Source organism: Colletotrichum costaricense, assembly GCF_030867565.1.
Source record: "Colletotrichum costaricense strain IMI 309622 chromosome Unknown Scaffold_22.1, whole genome shotgun sequence".
Taxonomy (NCBI): Eukaryota; Fungi; Ascomycota; class Sordariomycetes; order Glomerellales; family Glomerellaceae; genus Colletotrichum; species Colletotrichum costaricense.
This window is the reverse complement of record NW_026848251.1, coordinates 283811-302549: the sequence shown is the minus strand read 5'-3', so window position 1 is coordinate 302549 and position 18739 is coordinate 283811. Positions and strand designations below refer to the sequence as shown.

Sequence of the window (18739 nt, the reverse complement as noted above, 5' to 3'; positions counted from 1 at the left end):
TTCTCCAGTTCTTCCCCATCGCACAGGCTACGCTAATTCCACTCTCCGCTCTTCTCGTCAGCAAAAGCCTCCACCATCCAAACAAGCTTCATCACAGTTTTAGAGTTGAACTGGCTCTAGATTCGTCGTCTCTTCCTTGCCTGCCGCGCGCGGCCCAACTTCCGCTTCAGAGCAAAGTGAGTTGACACGACTCTTGCTCACATGAGCAAAAGCCACAAAGCGAACATGACGAGTCCTGTCTTTCGCCCGGTAGAAGACTCTTCCGCCGCGATCAACCCCCGGAGAGCATACCCCAACCTGGTCGCCTTCTCCGCACTCGCCATTGCCGATGCATGGTTATCCCCTCAAGCTAACACGTGTAGTCTACCAGTGTGGGGAGAAAAAGGCAGGTCGCTATGCCTCATTCTAATGCTGTCAGAGCTCTCCCAGATGCTCGCCTTGAATCAGGCATAGACCGCCCAGTGTTTGCTTTTGTCTGGAAGGTCGCCTTGTCCAGTCGTGCCGTGGCTAACTGCCGTCACTCCACGCCGACCGGCACGCCACCCGAAGGGATCGCCGAGGGTGGGCATCGATTTGCTACTAGTCTTCTTGCCAGGGTTGCGTTGAGATGAACGGCCTGGCATCGTCATATTGGAGACTACCTTACTTCTGGATACCAGTTCGACTACAGTACCTATTCCATTGCCGTTACAAAAGAAGCCATTGAGCCCCAACACCTCGGCGTAGAGGACCGCCAGTCTCGAATGGACCTTGGAATCTGTCCTATTCAACGCCCATTCGCCGACATGAAGTCCGTCAACCTTTCTGCGATGCTGCTGGTGCCAGCGGCTCAGTACGTCATGAGCGCTTTCGCCGACGACTGCAGCGCCCTCGCCAACAACTTGAAGCTCCCAAACACCACCGTCTGGTTTTCCACTCCCGTCTCTGCCGGAACCAATATCACCTTCCCAGAGAACCACCCGACATGTACCCGCCCTGGTCAGGTCGTCGGAGTCGACATTTGCCGTGTGTCCATGTTGACCACTACCGGACCCATCAGCAACGTTAGTATTGAGGCCTGGCTCCCGTCCAACTGGACCGGCCGTTTCTTAAGCACCGGCAATGGAGGCACTGGCGGATGTATCCAATACGAGGACATTGCCTACGCCGTCTCACGAGGCTTCGCTGCAGTCGGCGCCAACAATGGACACAACGGCACCATTGGCTCGCCCTTCCTCAACAACCCCGGCACCATTGAGGACTTTGCCTACCGATCCCTCCACACCGGCGTCGTCATTGGCAAGGAGACGACCAAAGCCCTCTACGGCAAGGAGCACACCAAGTCATACTACCTTGGATGCTCGACTGGTGGAAGGCAGGGCTTCAAGGAAGCCCAAGACTTCCCCGACGACTTTGACGGTATCGTGGCTGGTGCGCCCGCCTTCGCCTTCAACAACTTGACATCCTGGAGCGGTCACTTCTTCACCGCCACCGGCACCTCCGACAAGCCGACTTTCCTGTCGGCGGACCTCTGGACTCTCGTCTACAAAGACCTGCTTAACCAGTGCGACGGTCTCGACGGCCACGTCGACGGCATCATCGAGGACCCTGATCTGTGCCAGTACCGCCCCGAGTCTCTCATCTGCGGTGCCAACCAGACGGCAAACTGCTTGACCGGCGTCCAGGCCCAGACGGTCCGCACCGTCTTCTCCGACCTGTACGGCCAGGACGGAAGTCTCGTCTACCCCCGCCTCCAACCCGGTGCCCAGCCCACCCAGATCCTGCTCGCCGGCCGCGCGTTCCCCTACACCACGGACTGGTTCCAAAACGTCATCTACAACGACACGACCTGGGACCCGGCCACCATCGGCCCCAAGGACTTCGCCGCCGCCGCCGCTCAGAACCCCGGCGGTATCGAGACCTGGAAGGGCGACCTCTCCGGCGTCAAGGACCGCGGCACCAAGGTGCTGCACTACCATGGCCTCCAGGACCCCATCATCAGCAGCGACAACAGCGCGCGCTACTACAACCACGTCTCGCGCACCATGGGCCTCACGTCCGCACAGCTCGACGAGTTCTACCGGTACTTCCGCATCTCAGGCATGAACCACTGCAGCGGCGGTCCCGGCGCCAGCTTCATTGGCAACAAGGACTCTGCTGTTGCCGGGTTCGAGCCCGAACGCAATGTTCTCTCGGCCATTGTCCGGTGGGTTGAGGAGGGCGTCGCGCCGGATTCGATCCTTGGCACTGCGTTTGTCAATGGTACGCAGGGTGGCCAGGTTGCTTTCACGAGGAAGCACTGCAAATACCCCACGCGCAACGTGTACAAGTCCGGAGACCCCAACTCTCCTGATAGCTGGACTTGTGTATAATGTCCCTTGCTTGTGTTTAGTCTGCTTCTGATGTACATATTGCTTACTGCACATTACCATAATATGAATGACAAGATCACGTGTACTATAATTCAATTGAATGAATGACAGCAGTGAAAATTAGTCTAGGGAGCTCGTCTCGTAATTGCCTCATGACTGCCTCAGTGTGCAATTGACGCTGTTCATGCTGAAAGCCCGGATCACTTGGTATTCCCACTGTTTCTCTTCCCGTAGAGGGAGAGGGCAAAAAAGGAAAGGAAATCTCGACTCGAGCTCGCTACCATCTAGAAGTGTACTCTTATTCCATCACAAAGGTTATATATATGAATACGCAGGTAACACGTGGTAACATTGCTCTGCACCAAAATTACTATGATGAAGAATGTTTGAAAAAGAAGCTATCCATGGCACTATGCAGGGCCATGAGCCAACTATGTTCTCACCACACAGGGCGGGAATCATACCGCTCGGCCATCGACTACAACGGACGGTGCTTCTTGGAAAAAATGGTCGCGCTTCTGGCTCTAAGAGGGTATCACGTCCAACCCCCCCTCCACATTAAGGCAACCCAGTTCGATTACCCGCTCGAGTTATCCACAACAACCAACGTGCAGCCTGCTATATAGTTAGACCTGACGAAAATATTTTAAATATTACGGATATCTTGTTGAAAGAGTCCAAATTCGTTATGCAACATTGAAATCATGCACATATTAACCGAAACCATTGAAACCGAGGGAGACAACGTTTATGTGACGTATCTGACTCAACTTGCATCTCTAACCCTCGCTACGTAGTCTGATCCATGAATCGGAAAATGCTCTCCCCTGAAGTTTGAATAGGCTATTATAGCCAACTCTAAACAGTTCTCAGCAAGTTTTAACTACCGCCGCTTGTTGTGCATTGCCGCATATAGTTCAAAGTTTCCTCACCTTCAAAGTTTCTTTCTCTCAACTCGCGTTCGCTTCACTAATTGAACAACTACGAGAGTTCCCGTCACTTCAGCACACACAGACCATTCTGCTTCTCACCAGACCTTTTCTACCGGTCGCCTCCAACTTGGCGACCTGAAAAGGACACTACTCGTGACGATCTATGATGGGCAGACATGAACAACACGAACGGAACGGCTCCCGCGCCTTTTAACCCGGCATGGGCAGCTGAGAGTAACACCGCGCGCATCATCGCTGTCGTAACTGTTTTTCATCTCCTGGCGCAGTTGAGCGTTACGCTGCGGATATACGCCAGAATACGGGTCATCAAGGCGCCGGGGTGGGACGATACAGTCATGGTCTTATCGGCGGTAAGTACACCGCATCGAGCTCCAATCCTGCTGCTCGCAGAGACTGACTTGGTCGGGTGTGTAGATCTGCGCCTGGGGAGGATGGATCTCATTCGTGATTCAGGCGCAATACGGTCTTGGCAAACACATCTCGACCATCGACAAGAAGTATGACTACATCGTGTTCAACCACGTCGCCTTTTGGCAAGCGATCATCTCCGCCGCCGGCGCTCTCATGTTTCTTAAGGTCTCTATCGCCCTTAGTCTCTTGCGTCTGAGCAAGACTGGATGGTACAAGTGGGCGTTGTGGTCAACTATTGGTAGGTAAATCACACTGTTCGGCCTCTTCTGTCAAGTACTGACGGTCCGAATAAGCTCTGGTCTTGTTCTACTCGATTGGCGGCATGTTTCCGTTCTTCCTTCACTGCAAACCCATGTCAGGATTTTGGGACAGGAACACGACACCGCCTCCAAAGTGTAAAGATGGCAATAACATTAATCTGTTTGGTATAATAAACACAGGTAAGTCGGCTTCCTGTGTCTCATGGCCGCGATGCCATGGTGATATCGCTCACGCACTTTCAGGATTCAACATCTTCACCGACGTAATTCTAGCCACCCTACCTGTGCCAGTCATATGGAATTTGCAGATGAAGCGCAGACTTCGTCTCTACGCAATTGGAATCTTGAGCTTAGGGTACTTGTGAGTATTGAATGATTCAAAGTCATGATTGCTCGACTCCCGTGACTAATGAAATCCCAAGTGCTGTCGCGATGGGCATAGTCAAAGCAGTATACCAGCTCAACAACGACAGCGACCCTGATAAAACTTTCAACAGAAGTATCCAATTCTGGGGCTTGTAGGTACGATTACAGAAAGCTCGGTGGCTTGAAACTAATAATTCTTTCGCACCTAGCCTACAGTTGCAGGTCGGTATCATCGCGGCATGCGCGCCGGCTTTGAAACCTCTTGTCAACAAGTTACTCAACCTATCAGCATATAATCAGCATATTCCAGACGCATGTGGCAAGCGGTCCCAACAGACAGGCTCTGGACCGAGGACGCTCGAGTACGACACCTTCCGCAGCCGTACTGACGGGACAACCAGAAGCGATCAGTACGAACTCGATGAATGGGCCTTGGATCCACGATATGGCACACAAACGGGTGAAATCAGACTGCAGACCATGCAACCTCCAGCAGGCATAATGCTCAGCGAGTATGATCGAAGTAAGGCCTTGCGCATAGAAGAAGAAACTGCGATACAAGTCCAGTCGAGCAACTTGCATGGGATCATCAGCAAGACTACTGAGTTTGCCAGGAGATCTGAACATCTTGACTAGCATTTCCAACCGTTTATGAGCGGCATACGAGAAAGGTGTCTCATAAACATTTCAGCATCTGGTTGCACATGAAGTGGAACAACACGTACGCATGTATGTGCCATGCCGCATACGTGAGCTGACTTCCCTCTCCGCACCAAGTTCTCAATGGTTCGCCAAAGGCACTTCACTCGTGATTATTTCCAGGCCAGCCTTGAAGTCTAACATACACACTCATGACCTGACAATGTCCGAGTGCGGTCCGACGGATGAGACAAAAGCTCGTACCATGGAGCCATTCTTGCGATCGCGTTCCGATGGGATGATATCCTGTTATTCTTCGGCCGAAAATGGCGCTTTTGTTGACAAGATCCTGGAACAGGGGCCCTTGTGAGCGGGTGGAGTGAGGCCCCAGACCGATGCACTGCAGCTGGGGCTCGTTCCTTGCAGTCACTTCAGGGATTCCCGGGATGCGATCCCGTTGAAGCACGTCTCCGACCCAAGAAATTTAGCAGATTCCACATCAGATGGCAGGTGGGCTGTAGAAAGTGGCGAGATTCTGGGCATTGCGGGCTTGCTAGATTGGCGGACTCCGCGGTTCAGTTTGAGGCGTGCAAACACTCCCACCGGTTCGTTATTGAGTTCACTCTGTTGCTCTGACGAGATCATGGACATCTGCAGCACCGGAGAGACTCTGTTGCCACTCAGCTCTGAAGTTTGCACTGCCTGCTCTGTGTCGACTTTCAGGATAACGAGATGGAATAACCACTTAAGCGTTGTCACTTCGACCTTGGCCCTTCTTGATAATGATATTATCCATCATTTTCTAGTCTAAGGTAGCTGCATGTTCCTCATAAACAGCCTTCAAAGCGACATCATGACCTTTCAAAACTCTGCCAGCAGCTTTGGTAGGAGATACTGGTTGTTGTACTCCCACAAGATGGTGGTGAACTGCGCAGACCATGCAGCTCCCGTGTAGTATGTGCTTCTACGACCCTGAAGAGCGTATTGCTCAGTAATATGTCCAGCTGCCAGCTCAGCGCCAGGCACACGCAGGCTCACGGCACCGTGGTTAGCCCAGGCTTTCACATTGAGCTGCTCGGTACCGAGGCTCGGGATCGTACCAGCGTCAGCTAGCAACTTGAGGGACTTTCTGACTAGAGCTTGTGCCTGAGTACTATCGTAATTGGAGGAGCCGGTGATGAGCACGCGGAAGTTGTTGTCGCCGAGGTAATCGAAGCGCCCAACGAAGGGAGTCTTAGGAAGGGAGATCCAGTTTGTGGGAACATTGTTCGTGAGGGAGTAGCTGATGGGCAAGGAAGGGTGGGAAACGATGCCGGCGTGGACGGTAGTCCATTCCCACTTCGAGAAGACAGCCGCCTCCTCGTCGCTGATATCTATGCCGTCAAAATTGGCAATTGTAGGCTCAAAAGAGACAAGAAGCTTCTTGGCCCTGATCAGTGTCTGCTTATTGTCGGAGCCACGAACAAGAACCTCCACGCCATCCTCGGTACGGGAGGTCTTGATAGCTGTGGACGAGTAGAGGACATCGTCGCCGAGGAGGTCTGCAATGACATCGTAAATGTCTTGGTTTCGCCTGGATACAGGCACGAAGGAACCAACCGTGCCCAGGAATGACCGAGTGATGGGTGCGCCGAAGCCCTGCATGACGTACAAAGTTGTCTGGTCGGCGACATTGCCCAGACCAAGACCGGTGGTCTGAAAGATGCGAGGAACAGCCGCCTGAAGGTTGTGCTTCTTGACGAAGTCGGAGAACTTGAGGGTGAGGTCTTCAGGAACACCAACGGTTGTGTTTGGGAAGTTTGCATAGGAGGGAAGAATGTACGATTCGTACTTCTCACACTGCTCGAGATAAGCCTTCAGGGCAGCTGTAGCGTCCGCGGACGCCGGTAAGGAGTAGTTGGTTGTCTTTCCTGTGCTGAAGTCGGCATACGTGGTCGTCAATACCTGTCTGACTGGACTTTGCACAGGGATATTGAAGCGAGCGAAGAAGTCGCGGGCGCCGCCGTAATCCGTATATGAGTTTACACCAAAGTCATATGGGTTTCCAGTTTCGGGGTCTGTGAAGGTTGCGACGTGACCGCCCTGAGTGGGCATTAGGCTCTTCACTCTTTTCAGATCCAGTTGATTTTCACTTACAATGCGGTTCTGTTTTTCCACGACGACAATTGTCTTGTTATAGTCCTCGCGGAGTCTTACGGCTGCATGAGCTCCAGAAGCACCTCCGCCTAGAATCACAACATCTCTCTCGATGATAGTTGTCTTGTTACCCGTGGGTATGGTTGCTGCTGACACCAATGACAGAGCGCCAAGAGCGACTCCGATGAGCGATGACATCTTGACCCTTGGTACCGGTAGTATTGGTGGCAACGGATAATAAACAAGATGCAGTGCCTTTCCCAATCGCTACTGGTGAGCTGGTAATGCTAACTGAGACGATGAGGGCAACGAAAGAGTCCAAGGTGAATATTCGCGTTTGTAGATGAGTTCTTAAGTAGGACATAAGTACCGGTTTGCTACGCCGCATCAACGCATCGGACATTCGGAGGTGCTGCTGTTGGGAGAACGGGATATGGAGGCATGAGATGCAGAACATGGAAGTGATCCCGGCTTAGCGTAGAACATAGATTCCATGTGCAGCAAGTTCGCCGAGAGCCATTCGTTGGGTGTTGCCAATGGGGAGACCAGATGCACCTTGTCCAACAAGATGACAGGGTCTAGTCAGGAAGTGGTGTTCTCCAACTGAGGTTCTACATGCGTTGCGGTGAACCCAAGCCTGAGCCAGTCCTAGCCTGCTTGATTGTTGCTGACAGGCATATTGGCGCAGGCAAGTAGTGATACCTCAGGTTTCTTGACCTGAGTTGAAGGTGGTTGCAGTTTGTGTTATGGCTTAACTGCTCGAGGTAGTTGATTGGCTTTGAAGGAGGAAGAGACTAAGCATAGATACAATAGGCCTTCTATCAATTATTGGTAATTAAGATCTTCGGCATGGCGCATTCGGTCACTGACTGAACGGTTACACTGTACAGGTTTGCCGACATTAACCCACAAAAATGACAATCAGAGTCCACATCTGTCAGTTGATCGGATGAGGCGATCACGCCAGTGGGTTTCGACTCGGCAACTATGCCCGAAATCCACCACTCTCTAGGGCAGGGGGTCAATCCCACGGCTGGAGTTTGCCGTTCCACTCCGTTCCACTCAGTTCCTCGTCGTAGGGTTTGAGGTAAGTCGGAGCGACGATATAGGTATGCAATTAACAACAGTCCCTCAATAACGCCTATAGAGTTTGTTATACAACGTGAAAGGTTTTCGTCATGAATTCAATATAATTACAGACATTAATTACATTAGAGTGTTCAGTGACACTTGTGGCATGTATCGCTCCTCTCAAAAGACATAATCTTATCTATATGCAAGTCCCTCGACTCTTTAGGACAAAAACCAACTCAGTATTTTTTAGTAACCGGCCAAAATCTGGGCAGAGATCTTCTCGGCCAAGACATAAACAGTGCTCTGGGGGTGGCCAGGGGGCAAAAGCGCAAAGCTGCTAGCATCGACAACTCTCAGACCACTGACACCGATGACCTTGGCATCCTTGTCGACGACAGCCATTGGGTCGTCAGACTTGCCCATACGGCACGTGCAGCTGGCGTGCCAAATGGTCATGACAGTGTTGCGAATGTTCTGGAGGATCTGGGCATCAGTCTCGACCTTGGGACCGGGGAAGTACTCCTTGTTGTCGGCCAAGACGGGCTTCATGGCATTGCTAGCAAAGGCCTGACGGAGGCGCTTGAAGGTGGCAACGGCGACGGCAACGTCAGTTGGGTCGGTGAGCCACTTGGGGTCGATGAGAGGCAGGTCCTTGGTATCGGCGGAGGCGAGGGTGACGGTGCCCTTGGACATGGGAGCAACGAGACCTCCGAGAATGGTGGCGTACTGATAGCCGTCCTTGGGCTGGGTGAGGAGAAGGTTGGAGAAGTCGCCGACGTAGCCAGGAGCGGTGAGGTACTCGATCTCGGGCCAGTCAGCAGGGAAGTTGCTGTCGAGGATGGCAGCAGTATCAGAGGAGATGAGGTCGCGAGGGGTCTTCTCCCAGCCGAGGAAGTCACAGACGGGGTTGGTGAGGGGGCCGATCTTGCGGATGGAGTAGTCGAAGGCGAACTGGGCAGCAGTGTAGATGAGGTCGTTGGCCAGACGGGTCAGAGTCTGGACCTTGACGCGCCACGTGGGACCGAAGAAGACGTGGTCCTCCATGTTTTGGCCGACACCAGGGCGCTCAGCGACGATGGGGATCTTGAACTTGTTGAGCTGGTTCTTGGGGCCAACACCGGAGACCATGAGAAGCTGGGGGCTCTGGAAGGCACCGGCGGACAGGATGACCTCCTTGTTGGCCTTGAGGGTGTAGGTGGTGATGCCAGCATTGGAAGTAAGAACAACACCAGTCGCCTTCTTGTTGCTGTCAAAGAGAATCTTCTTGGCCAGAGACAGCTGATAAACCTTGAGGTTCTTGCGGCCAATGGCCTCGTTGAGGAACGAGGTCTGACTGGACTCGCGCTGCTGCTTGCTAGGCTGGATAGTGTCGGAGCAGTACTGCGCACCCATAAGCTCACCACTGTTGAAGTCCTGGGCCTGGGGAATGCCGATCTCATTGAGGGAGGGCTCGAGGTACGTGCTGAAAGGCTGAGCGTAGTTGGCGTAGGAGACGTCAAGAGGGCCTCCGGCAGCATCGAAAGCGTCAAGGTTGTACTCTGCGCTGGCGTTGGGGAAGCGAGTAGGGCCGGGCGGGGTAAACTTGACACTCTTCTTGAAGTACGGAAGAAGGGAGTCCCAGGTGTAGCTATCATCGCCGATGGCATCTGCCCACTTCTGGTAGGACTGCTTGGTACCGCGCTGGTAGATCATGAAGTTGCGAGCGGAACTGATGTTGCGTTAGACTATTTGCCAAATTAAATGTAACTTCACGACTTGGGAATTCACCTTCCACCGAGACACTTGCCACGAGCATAGTGAATCTTGCGGTTGTTGGCACCGGTTTGTGGCTGCGTGATGAAGTTCCAGTCCACGAGAGGGTTCGTGTCAAGAGGACTAGCGCCAGCGAAAAGAGTATCGCCGGCGGGTGTCTGGCCGATGAGAAGGTTGGTGATCTCGTAGAACGTGCCGGCCTCAATCACAGCTACGGTAACATCGGGGTTGGCGCTCAGTCTGTTGGCCATCACCAGACCGGCAGTGCCACCGCCGACGATGACATAGTCAAAAGTCGCATCCTTTCCAAGACTGCCTGCGCTGGTGCCGAGCTGGCGTTTGTGCTCGGCGTGGAATCGTGCCTCCTCGTCAGCCGGGGCGGCATGGGTCAAGCCCAATATGGTAATGAACGTAGAAACGGCGTAAGTGACACGCATTTTGAAAGGAGAGTATAGGAAAAGTTAGATGAAAAAGAGAGTGATCAGTCGACCCGTGAGACTTGGAGGTTTATAGACAATATCTGGAAGTGAAAAGGATTGACAAGACACTTATATCGTATGACATGTTTCCTCCATTCGATCCCCATCCCACCGGACGCTGTGAGCTTTGCCCGGAATAGATCCTGTCGCGAGTGTTTACGAGAGCTGAAGTGCATTTTCGGCTAGACTGGAGGCGGGCGCTAGAAGATCACGCTCATTTTGTCCACGCTAGACATAGTCTATTGCGTTCCTGGCTAAGTTTGTTTGCATTAGCGCGTGAACAGACTGCACCACCGCAGAAACTGGGGCTTACACCGATGATCACCGTTCTTAGGGTCCTCTGGTCAGACAGCGGCTTACTGCTTGGACCCTTTCTCAGTATTTCGTGAACAATGAAGATTGGTTCAGGGACATATTTTTCCAAGATCTCCAGGGACGGAAACGTGGGCAACGGGAGCTTGCGGGGATGTAACTATGACGCTAGTCAGAATTTGACTTTTGACTGCTTGCTCAGGGGAGAGTCGGGCGAGGTTCAGAGGGTCGCTCGTCCGAACCTTAACAGCCTAGACGCAGGCGATAGATCGAACAACAGACTTCAGGACGACCTGTAGGCTCAATCTGGTATTTTGGCGGCTGTTGCCGACAAAGTCTTGCGAATTTAGCCCAGTTCTGGGCGGAACATGATGTCAACGATCCATTGTTAGTTTAGGTAGGCCACTAAGCTGCAGAACGAGAACCGCCTACCTGGACTCAATTAAGCAGAGACAGCAAGCTGGATTGTTTCACGATCCGCCGAGCCTTGTGAAGTCGAGTTGCTAGATGTGTAGGTGGACCAAAATCTCAAATAATCATGTTAGCGTCGATCTCTTTCAACGTCAAGACGATGCCCGAATGGTCAATTGCGAAAATTCTTGGATAAGGAAAAACAAGAACTCACGCATGTGAGCTAGTGACATGGGAAGGGAGTGACAGGAATTTTGGCCCTTGAAGCATGGAGACATGACCTTTTTGGATCTTCACACCAATGCTGCTCTAGCCATGATCACCGTGTCACACCAGACGCATACATTGGTCAGCATAAATAAGGTATTACCTCGCTGACAGCATGAATGAATGAAGGAATAGTCAAGATCTGCGCTGACATTGCTTTTTGCTTGCAATGCTGGCTTCAAGCAAGCTTGTGAAAAATAGCCAATCAGCCGATTCATTTTGTATGGAACGTCAAACAACATACCCTTCCACAGCTTCAAAATGCATAGAGGCAGGAATGAGCGCGTACAAAAATAATTTGTCTCAATTCATTCACTTCCGGGAAGGATGGCTGGTATAAAAGATGTCCGACTACCTGTGAAGGCTCGGGTCTGATGAAACTTTTGGTCCGTAAAGGAGAGATGAAAGTCTTCCATATAGGCTGTTTACCACGACTTAAGCCATTGATGCAAGGCCAGGTCGCTCCAGAGTACTGAAGGCTTTGTCCGCTGGGGCGAACAACCTGTGGGTCTCCTGCGCTATTGACTCGAGCACGTAGAGTCGTAGAGGTGTGAGATTTTTTCGCCGCATCGATCGCGAGAGTTTATTTGTTGCAAGTCTTATCCGATATATGATCCGAATCATCAAGCGATGGAGTCCTGATTTTCTACCTTCATTGCATGTACTTAGTCTAGTAAGATTGCTGGAAGTTATGATTGGAAAGGGAGAATGTTCCACTTTTGCGATTGAACTAGGTAAAGTAACTTCTACGATAGACGTCAGATTGACTCGACTCCAGAGTCTTTGCCTTCGCAAAGGCCCCTCACTCTTGAGTTGGCATGTAAACTAGAATCTTGTAGAAAGTCTGCCCAAGTTTTGAATAAGTGTCTGATAATCAATTAGACAACTACCACATTGAGCCGCGAAGGGCAACTGACTCTTCTTTCGGTCGTAAAAACACTGAAAACCCGCTTACATAAGTTCGTCAGGTTGAGCTCAGCCTCTGAAGGGACAGGGATATAGCTCGCTAATATCTGAAAACCGACGAGCTGGTTCGTCCCATTGACCCCTTAATCAAAGGTCCCAAGGAGCTCCAGCTCAACTTGACACACTAGCACAGCGCAAATACAGCGTAATTGGCTAAGATTTTCAACCCTCTTCAACTTCCGGGATGGCATGGCCTCACGTGTTATAAGCTAATTGCCTCACTTTACCTCATTCTTCGCCAAACCGAGCACTCACTGGTGGATTATTGGGTTGCTGATGGAGCCAACAACCATGTCGTCTTGCTGTAACCGGATGCTTCTGATTGCTGGGTGAATCGGGCGGGCCGCGTTAATCACTCGGTTTCGGCATTCTGCCCACAACTTTCTTGGGTTTAAACTTTCGTGGGGATGCCTTCAATCTATTCCAGAAGCTCTTCCCCTGGTAGTGCATCGCGAAGAAGGAAGTTCGCGCCTATTCGGCTCATGTATCCTGTTTACTAACCAAGTATGGTCGTCCTGGCCGAGCCGAGGGGGTGAACTGGTAGTGATGTAAATAGTTGACATTCCCCTATGGAGCAATTTCGTATGACTTACTTGTCTGTCTATCTTTTGGTTCAGTTACTCTCTTTTTCTCACCACGTTCGCTTTCGCGACATTCACTCTTTTTCTAACAGTACCAAACATTCATTTCACTTGGCTGGTCCATCTACGATTCACCATTCTTTCAAGTTTCGAGTGACCTAGCCTACAACATCCAATCATGAGAAGCGCCGGTCTTATTTTGGCGGCCGCGGCGTCCGTTCGCGCCGCGTGCTCGTGGAAGAACGTCCACACCGGAGGCGGTGGCGGCTTCGTGCCGTCCATCGTCTTCCACCCGACCGAGAAGGGAGTCGCATACGCTCGCACCGACATTGGAGGTCTTTACAGACTGAACGCCGACGACTCATGGACCCCCATCACCGACGCCAACGGATTTGCTGATGACGCCAACTGGAACCGATGGGGCATCGACGCTCTTGCGGTTGACGCCCAGGATGCGAACAAGGTCTACATTGCTACTGGCATGTACACCAACGACTGGTAAGCACTGCTCTGCAGCTCAACTTGACATCCCGCATCGAAGCTAAACTATAGCAGGGACCCCAAGAATGGAACTTTCGCGCGCAGCTCCGACAAGGGAGAGACCTGGGAGACCACCACTCTTCCCTTCAAGGTCGGCGGCAACATGCCCGGTCGCGGAACCGGTGAGCGGTTGGCTGTCGACCCCAAGAACTCGGAGATTATCTTCTTTGGTGCCCGCAGCGGCAACGGTTTGTGGAAGAGCACAGACGCTGGTGAGCAGAAGAATTCCATCCACGATCTCCCCTCAATTCGGTTTTCTGACAGAGTATAATTGATTAGGTGCGACTTTCTCCAAGGTCTCTACTTTCGAGGCCGTCGGTACTTTCCGCCCTGGCGCAGCGAGCGATGCCTACAACGGTGACCTTCAAGGTCTGACCTTCGTCACCTTCGACGAGACCTCCGACGTCGTCAACGGTGCGACCTCGAGAATCTTTGTTGGAACCGCCGACAACACCACTGCATCCGTCTACGTGAGCACTGACGCCGGTGCCACCTGGGGCCCTGTCGATGGCCAGCCCAAGAAGTTCTTCCCCCACAAGGCTGTGCTCCAACCCGCCGAGAAGGTCATTTACTTCACCTACTCCGATGGAACCGGCCCCTACGATGGCACCCAGGGCGGTGTCTGGAAGTACGACCTGACTTCGAGCAAGTGGACCGATATCACCCCCACCACTGGTAGCGATCTCTACTACGGCTTTGGTGGACTCGGTGTCGATATGCAGAAGCCTGGAACGATCGTTGTCGCCACCCTGAACAGCTGGTATCCCGATGCCATCCTCTTCCGCTCCACTGACTCCGGCGCGACCTGGAAGAGAATCTGGAGCTACGGTGCCGATGGCAAGGTTGCGCCGCAGTACACCATCAGCGCCCCCAACGCTCCCTGGATCGAGACGAACTTCCTCGACATCGACACCAAGAAGCTCGGCTGGATGATTGAGTCCCTCTCAATTGACCCCACCAACAGCGACAAGTTCTTCTACGGCACCGGCCTTACCCTGTACGGTAGCAACGACCTGACCAACTGGGACAAGAACAAGACCATCACCATCCAGAGTCTTGCTTCCGGTATCGAGGAGATGGCAGTCGGTGCCTTGGCCAGTGCCGCTGAGGGCCCTGAGCTCTTCTTCGCGACTCTTGACAACAACGGCTTCACCTACAAGACCGCCGCCGATGTCGACAAGGCCCCTCAATCGGCCTGGACGAACCCTTGGTGGGCCAGCAGTGTCGACGTTGACTTTGCCGGCAACAGCCCCAACAAGGTTGCTCGCATCGGTAAGGCCACCGACTCTCCTCAGCTTGCCCTCAGCAACGACGGCGGCGAGACTTGGTCCGTTGTGAACTCCACCGGCAACACTATCACCGACGGCTCCGTTGCCTACTCTGCCGACGGCGATGTCATTCTCTGGTCCTCCAAGAGCGAGGGCGTCCAGGTCATCCGCAACGCAGGCAAGCCCGAGAACAGCACCCTCCCCGCGAGCAGCGTCATCGCCAGCGACAAGAAGAAGAACGACGTCTTCTACGCCGGTTCCAAGGCCACTTTTTACGTCTCTACCGACGGTGCAGCCACCTTCACAGAGTCTCCCCTGGGCAACGTCACCGAAATCCGCTTCATTGCCGCTCACCCCGCCACAGCCGGCGAGCTGTTCGTCTCCACCAACTCGGGCGTCTTCCACAGCACCGACTTTGGCAAGACCTTCACCTCCATCTCTGGCCCTTCCAACGCCCACGCCGTCTCCGTCGGCAAGGGCGAAGGCAGTGCCTGGAACCTGTACGTCTTCGGCGAGGCCGCCGACGGCAAGAAGCTCTACGCCAGCGCCGATCTCGGTGCTTCGTGGGTCGACCTCCAGGGCACCTACAGCTTTGGCGCTCTCGACGGCGCTGCTCTAGTTGGTTCCGCCAACGAGGCCAACGTTGTCTATGTTGGTACCAACGGCCGCGGTGTCATGTACACCTCGTGCCCTGTTTCCAACTCCACCGCGGCCCCGGCTGCTGCGCATGCCAGGAGGCACGCTCGCAGCAGACCCATGCGTCTTGGAAGAGCTCCCCACCGCCACTGAGCGCGGGGATGTTGTGTATGAAAAGCTCGATTCAATTCATATGTAGATTCAGTTTAGAACTCATTACCTGTAAATAGACTGGTAAATTTTGAAGATTTAAAACCTCAAGCTATCTTATTAACGTCAAGTGAGACGCCAGCGAACTTTCCATCACTGCTATCACTGATGAAAGCACGGATTGTCTTGATCACGAATCCAGGTATCAACAGCAACTTTAGGGGTACCCCGCTCAACAAAGTGTGCAATATGCAGGGGGGTCATAAAATTGCTCAGGGCTTTAGCGGCTGTCTTGTTAGCGCAACTTCAGTTTAAACTTCTGGGATAACTCTAGGCTTCCGATGACTTCAAATCACCTCAAATTGAACTTCAATCGGCCACATGGTTTCTTGAGACAAACAATGGCTTCCTTGACAAGTACACGGGCGAAGTCTACTGTCGCAATCGCTAGCTCCTCCTCTTTAGATCTTCACCTCGACCATCCTACACCCGAAGAATGCATCCAGATATGGACAATTACGGCTGATGAATGGAAAGATTCTTTGACTCAGCCCTTGTACATGCTCGAGTCCGCGTACCTCACCACAGTCCCACTTGCGAAAGACGGAGGCATGGCGACCTGGGTTCTCGTTGACAAAACTTCGCCGCCAAATGAGCGGAGTATCTTCTGCTCATGTGAAACCTTTCGCAAACGCTGTCTCGTGAGCGATAGCATGGGGAACACGACGGAGAGAATCGTTCATGGGGTCGCCAGCGTCTTCTGTCCAGAAAAGTTTCGCGGCCGCGGCTTCGCAGCTCGTCACATGAAGGAGTTAGCGACGGTTCTGCGCAGTTGGCAGTCCGAGAACGGAAGGATCATTGGAAGCGTCCTGTACTCAGACATAGGAAAGGAGTTTTATACCAAGATGGGATGGACACCAAACCCAATCAACGGGCACCTGGTGTTGCCGCCTGCAAAGATGGAGAAACCTGCGACTTCACGGCCAATCTTCGAATCGGATCTGGAGAGCCTATGCCTCAGGGACAAGGCTATGATACAAAATGACATGGCCACACCGAGTCCGTCACGTAAGCGGGTGGTTATTCTACCAGACTTGAATCATATGTTATGGCACATTCGCAAAGAAGACTTTGCTACCAAGCAGATCTTTAGTAAAAAGGCAGTGATAAAGGGAGTAATCACTGGAGTGGCTGGGAAGCAGGTCTGGGCTACTTGGGTTCGTCGTTACTACAGGCACCCAGACCCCCATAGCATTGAGAGTGCAGATGATAAGAATGTTCTTTATATTCTACGCCTTGTGGTAGAAGGGGATGAGACTGCGAACAAGCCACGCGAAGCAAACATCACGATATCGATGAAAGATTATGCAGAGCAAGCTGCTGCGTTGAAGGCTGTGATGCAGGCTGCTCAAGCAGAGGCGGCAGATTGGAGGCTAGACCAGGTACAACTATGGGATCCATCTCCGATGGTAAAGAGCCTTTTGGATCAAAGCGACCTAGATGCTGTTTACGTTGAGAGGCAAAGTCATAGCATTGCTAGTCTACTATGGTTCGAGGATGGCGAGGATTTGGGAGCAGAGGACGCTCCGATTTTGATTAACAATGAGCATTATGCCTGGTGTTAGGGGAGGAGAAAGATTCTTACTTCGACTGCAAGCTCTTCAATACGGAATTCATTACGGAATTCCATAAACGGAAGGCTTTGGCGCCGATTACCTAGCTATGATAGAAGAGGCTCTGAAGCAATGGAACATAGGTCTGAGAGAGCTATCGAAATTTCACAGTGTGTACAAGTTTGATTCCTCAGGTAATATGTACATGAAGTTAATCTCCGTCTCCAACCATCAAAGAGTTCATCCGTACCACTAATGATATTGATGACCGATGATACTGATGCATCAAAACCGATGAAAGCACATGTTAAGATTTAGCAAGCGAACTTCGCGGGTCCTGGAATCGTGTAGTTCGTGACGACGGGGTAGTAGATGTTGATTGTGATGCCGGGATCGGATCCCTGAGACGATAGTCAGTAAACAGTGCATCTCATGTGGCTTGATGGTAACGATTCAACAACAGACCTTGTAAGCACCAGGAAAGCTGACAGTCGACGGGCTCTTGGCCGCGGTCCCGCCAACGACATTAATCTGAGCACACTCCATGTACAGTTGTGCACCCGGGTAAGAGCTGGCGCCGTGCAAGGCAATCATCTCAGCTCTGAGAAGGTACTGTCCGTTGGCAATACACTTGGGAATAGTAATAGCCTGCTTCCCAGCATTACCAATGACGCGCTCCGTTCCCCAGACACCACTGCTCAGCCCGTCCTCCTGGATCTTGAACCATCCCGCGCCAGTACCGGGGTCGGTCTTGGCGTCGGTGACCTTCTTCATGTAGGCAAGAGTTGGTCCCTTGTGGCTGGCGTCCATGACGTCCTCGGGCCCGCTGGTCAGGGTGTGGCGCCAGACGGCTGTCACTGTTGACCCGGCTGTCACAGTGATGACTTTGTCGGTTGACTTTGTCGGGTTCGGATCACCGTTGCAGGCGATGTACTGGGACGTGACGTCGGTCTGAGGACCGTCGTACTCCGGGGTACGGATGCCTTGAGAAACGCCGCTGTTGACGCCATCGGCCTCGAGGGAGACGAAGATAGTGTGGGCCTGGCAGAGGCCGGCAGCAGCGAGGAGACCGAGAAGCTTCATCTTGTAAAGTTATTGCTTTCCCTTTAGCATCAAGTATCCAAATGCGCACGGCGCAGGTCATGAGAAAGGGAGGTCATTCATCATTTTATATCGAATCTGCCGTGAACATGGTCCATAACGGACTTGACGACTCCCTCAACCGCGACGACGTTCCAGGCCGGCGATCACGGGGCGACCCCTTCCGGCATCCCACGAGCGGAAGGTCATGAGGTTGTGGCAAGAACGGATTGCATCGCTAAGTGAGACTGATAATGGAATAAAGGTGCCAATGCTAGCTTGGCGGGGCCAGTTCATCCGGCATTTAGATTAAGCTCATTTATCCTCCGCGAATCGCTTGGCGATAGTGTTGTATCGAGCCGCCCTTAGTCTCAAGTAAGTGGTGTCCTAGCCAATGGCACCGACACCCACCGGCAGGAATCAGATGGGAGGACCTCTTGTTGGTCTGACCGACATGGATCGGATGGCGGCCAGTTGCGGACTCCGGAGATCGT

General features: G+C 52.6%; 7 protein-coding genes across 7 annotated transcripts; 4 read left to right on the top strand and 3 right to left on the bottom strand.

The window, feature by feature from the left end:
- Positions 1–785: 785 nt before the first annotated feature.
- CCOS01_14940 (tannase and feruloyl esterase) lies at positions 786–2351 on the top strand (the record flags this gene model as incomplete). Its single annotated transcript, XM_060463082.1, has 1 exon — positions 786–2351. One exon carries the CDS (start codon positions 786–788, stop codon positions 2349–2351), a length of 1566 nt encoding a protein of 521 aa, XP_060306267.1.
- Positions 2352–3459: 1108 nt separating this feature from the next.
- Positions 3460–4977, top strand: CCOS01_14939 (uncharacterized protein; the record flags this gene model as incomplete). The annotated part of the gene is made up of 6 exons (XM_060463081.1): positions 3460–3654; positions 3719–3953; positions 4009–4155; positions 4219–4336; positions 4398–4493; positions 4551–4977. 6 exons carry the CDS (start codon positions 3460–3462, stop codon positions 4975–4977), a joined length of 1218 nt encoding a protein of 405 aa, XP_060306266.1.
- An 864-nt stretch (positions 4978–5841) lies between these two features.
- Positions 5842–7314, bottom strand: CCOS01_14938 (amine oxidase; the record flags this gene model as incomplete). The annotated part of the gene is made up of 2 exons (XM_060463080.1): positions 5842–7062; positions 7117–7314. The coding sequence occupies 2 exons, from the start codon at positions 7312–7314 to the stop codon at positions 5842–5844; spliced, it is 1419 nt and encodes a 472-aa protein (XP_060306265.1).
- A 1122-nt stretch (positions 7315–8436) lies between these two features.
- CCOS01_14937 (GMC oxidoreductase) lies at positions 8437–10379 on the bottom strand (the record flags this gene model as incomplete). The annotated part of the gene is made up of 2 exons (XM_060463079.1): positions 8437–9898; positions 9958–10379. 2 exons carry the CDS (start codon positions 10377–10379, stop codon positions 8437–8439), a joined length of 1884 nt encoding a protein of 627 aa, XP_060306264.1.
- Positions 10380–13136: 2757 nt separating this feature from the next.
- Positions 13137–15555, top strand: CCOS01_14936 (fungal cellulose binding domain-containing protein; the record flags this gene model as incomplete). Its single annotated transcript, XM_060463078.1, has 3 exons — positions 13137–13456; positions 13514–13710; positions 13778–15555. The coding sequence occupies 3 exons, from the start codon at positions 13137–13139 to the stop codon at positions 15553–15555; spliced, it is 2295 nt and encodes a 764-aa protein (XP_060306263.1).
- A 398-nt stretch (positions 15556–15953) lies between these two features.
- CCOS01_14935 (uncharacterized protein) lies at positions 15954–17177 on the top strand (the record flags this gene model as incomplete). Its single annotated transcript, XM_060463077.1, has 1 exon — positions 15954–17177. One exon carries the CDS (start codon positions 15954–15956, stop codon positions 17175–17177), a length of 1224 nt encoding a protein of 407 aa, XP_060306262.1.
- A 302-nt stretch (positions 17178–17479) lies between these two features.
- CCOS01_14934 (glycosyl hydrolase family 61) lies at positions 17480–18248 on the bottom strand (the record flags this gene model as incomplete). The annotated part of the gene is made up of 2 exons (XM_060463076.1): positions 17480–17566; positions 17631–18248. 2 exons carry the CDS (start codon positions 18246–18248, stop codon positions 17480–17482), a joined length of 705 nt encoding a protein of 234 aa, XP_060306261.1.
- Positions 18249–18739: the final 491 nt, after the last annotated feature.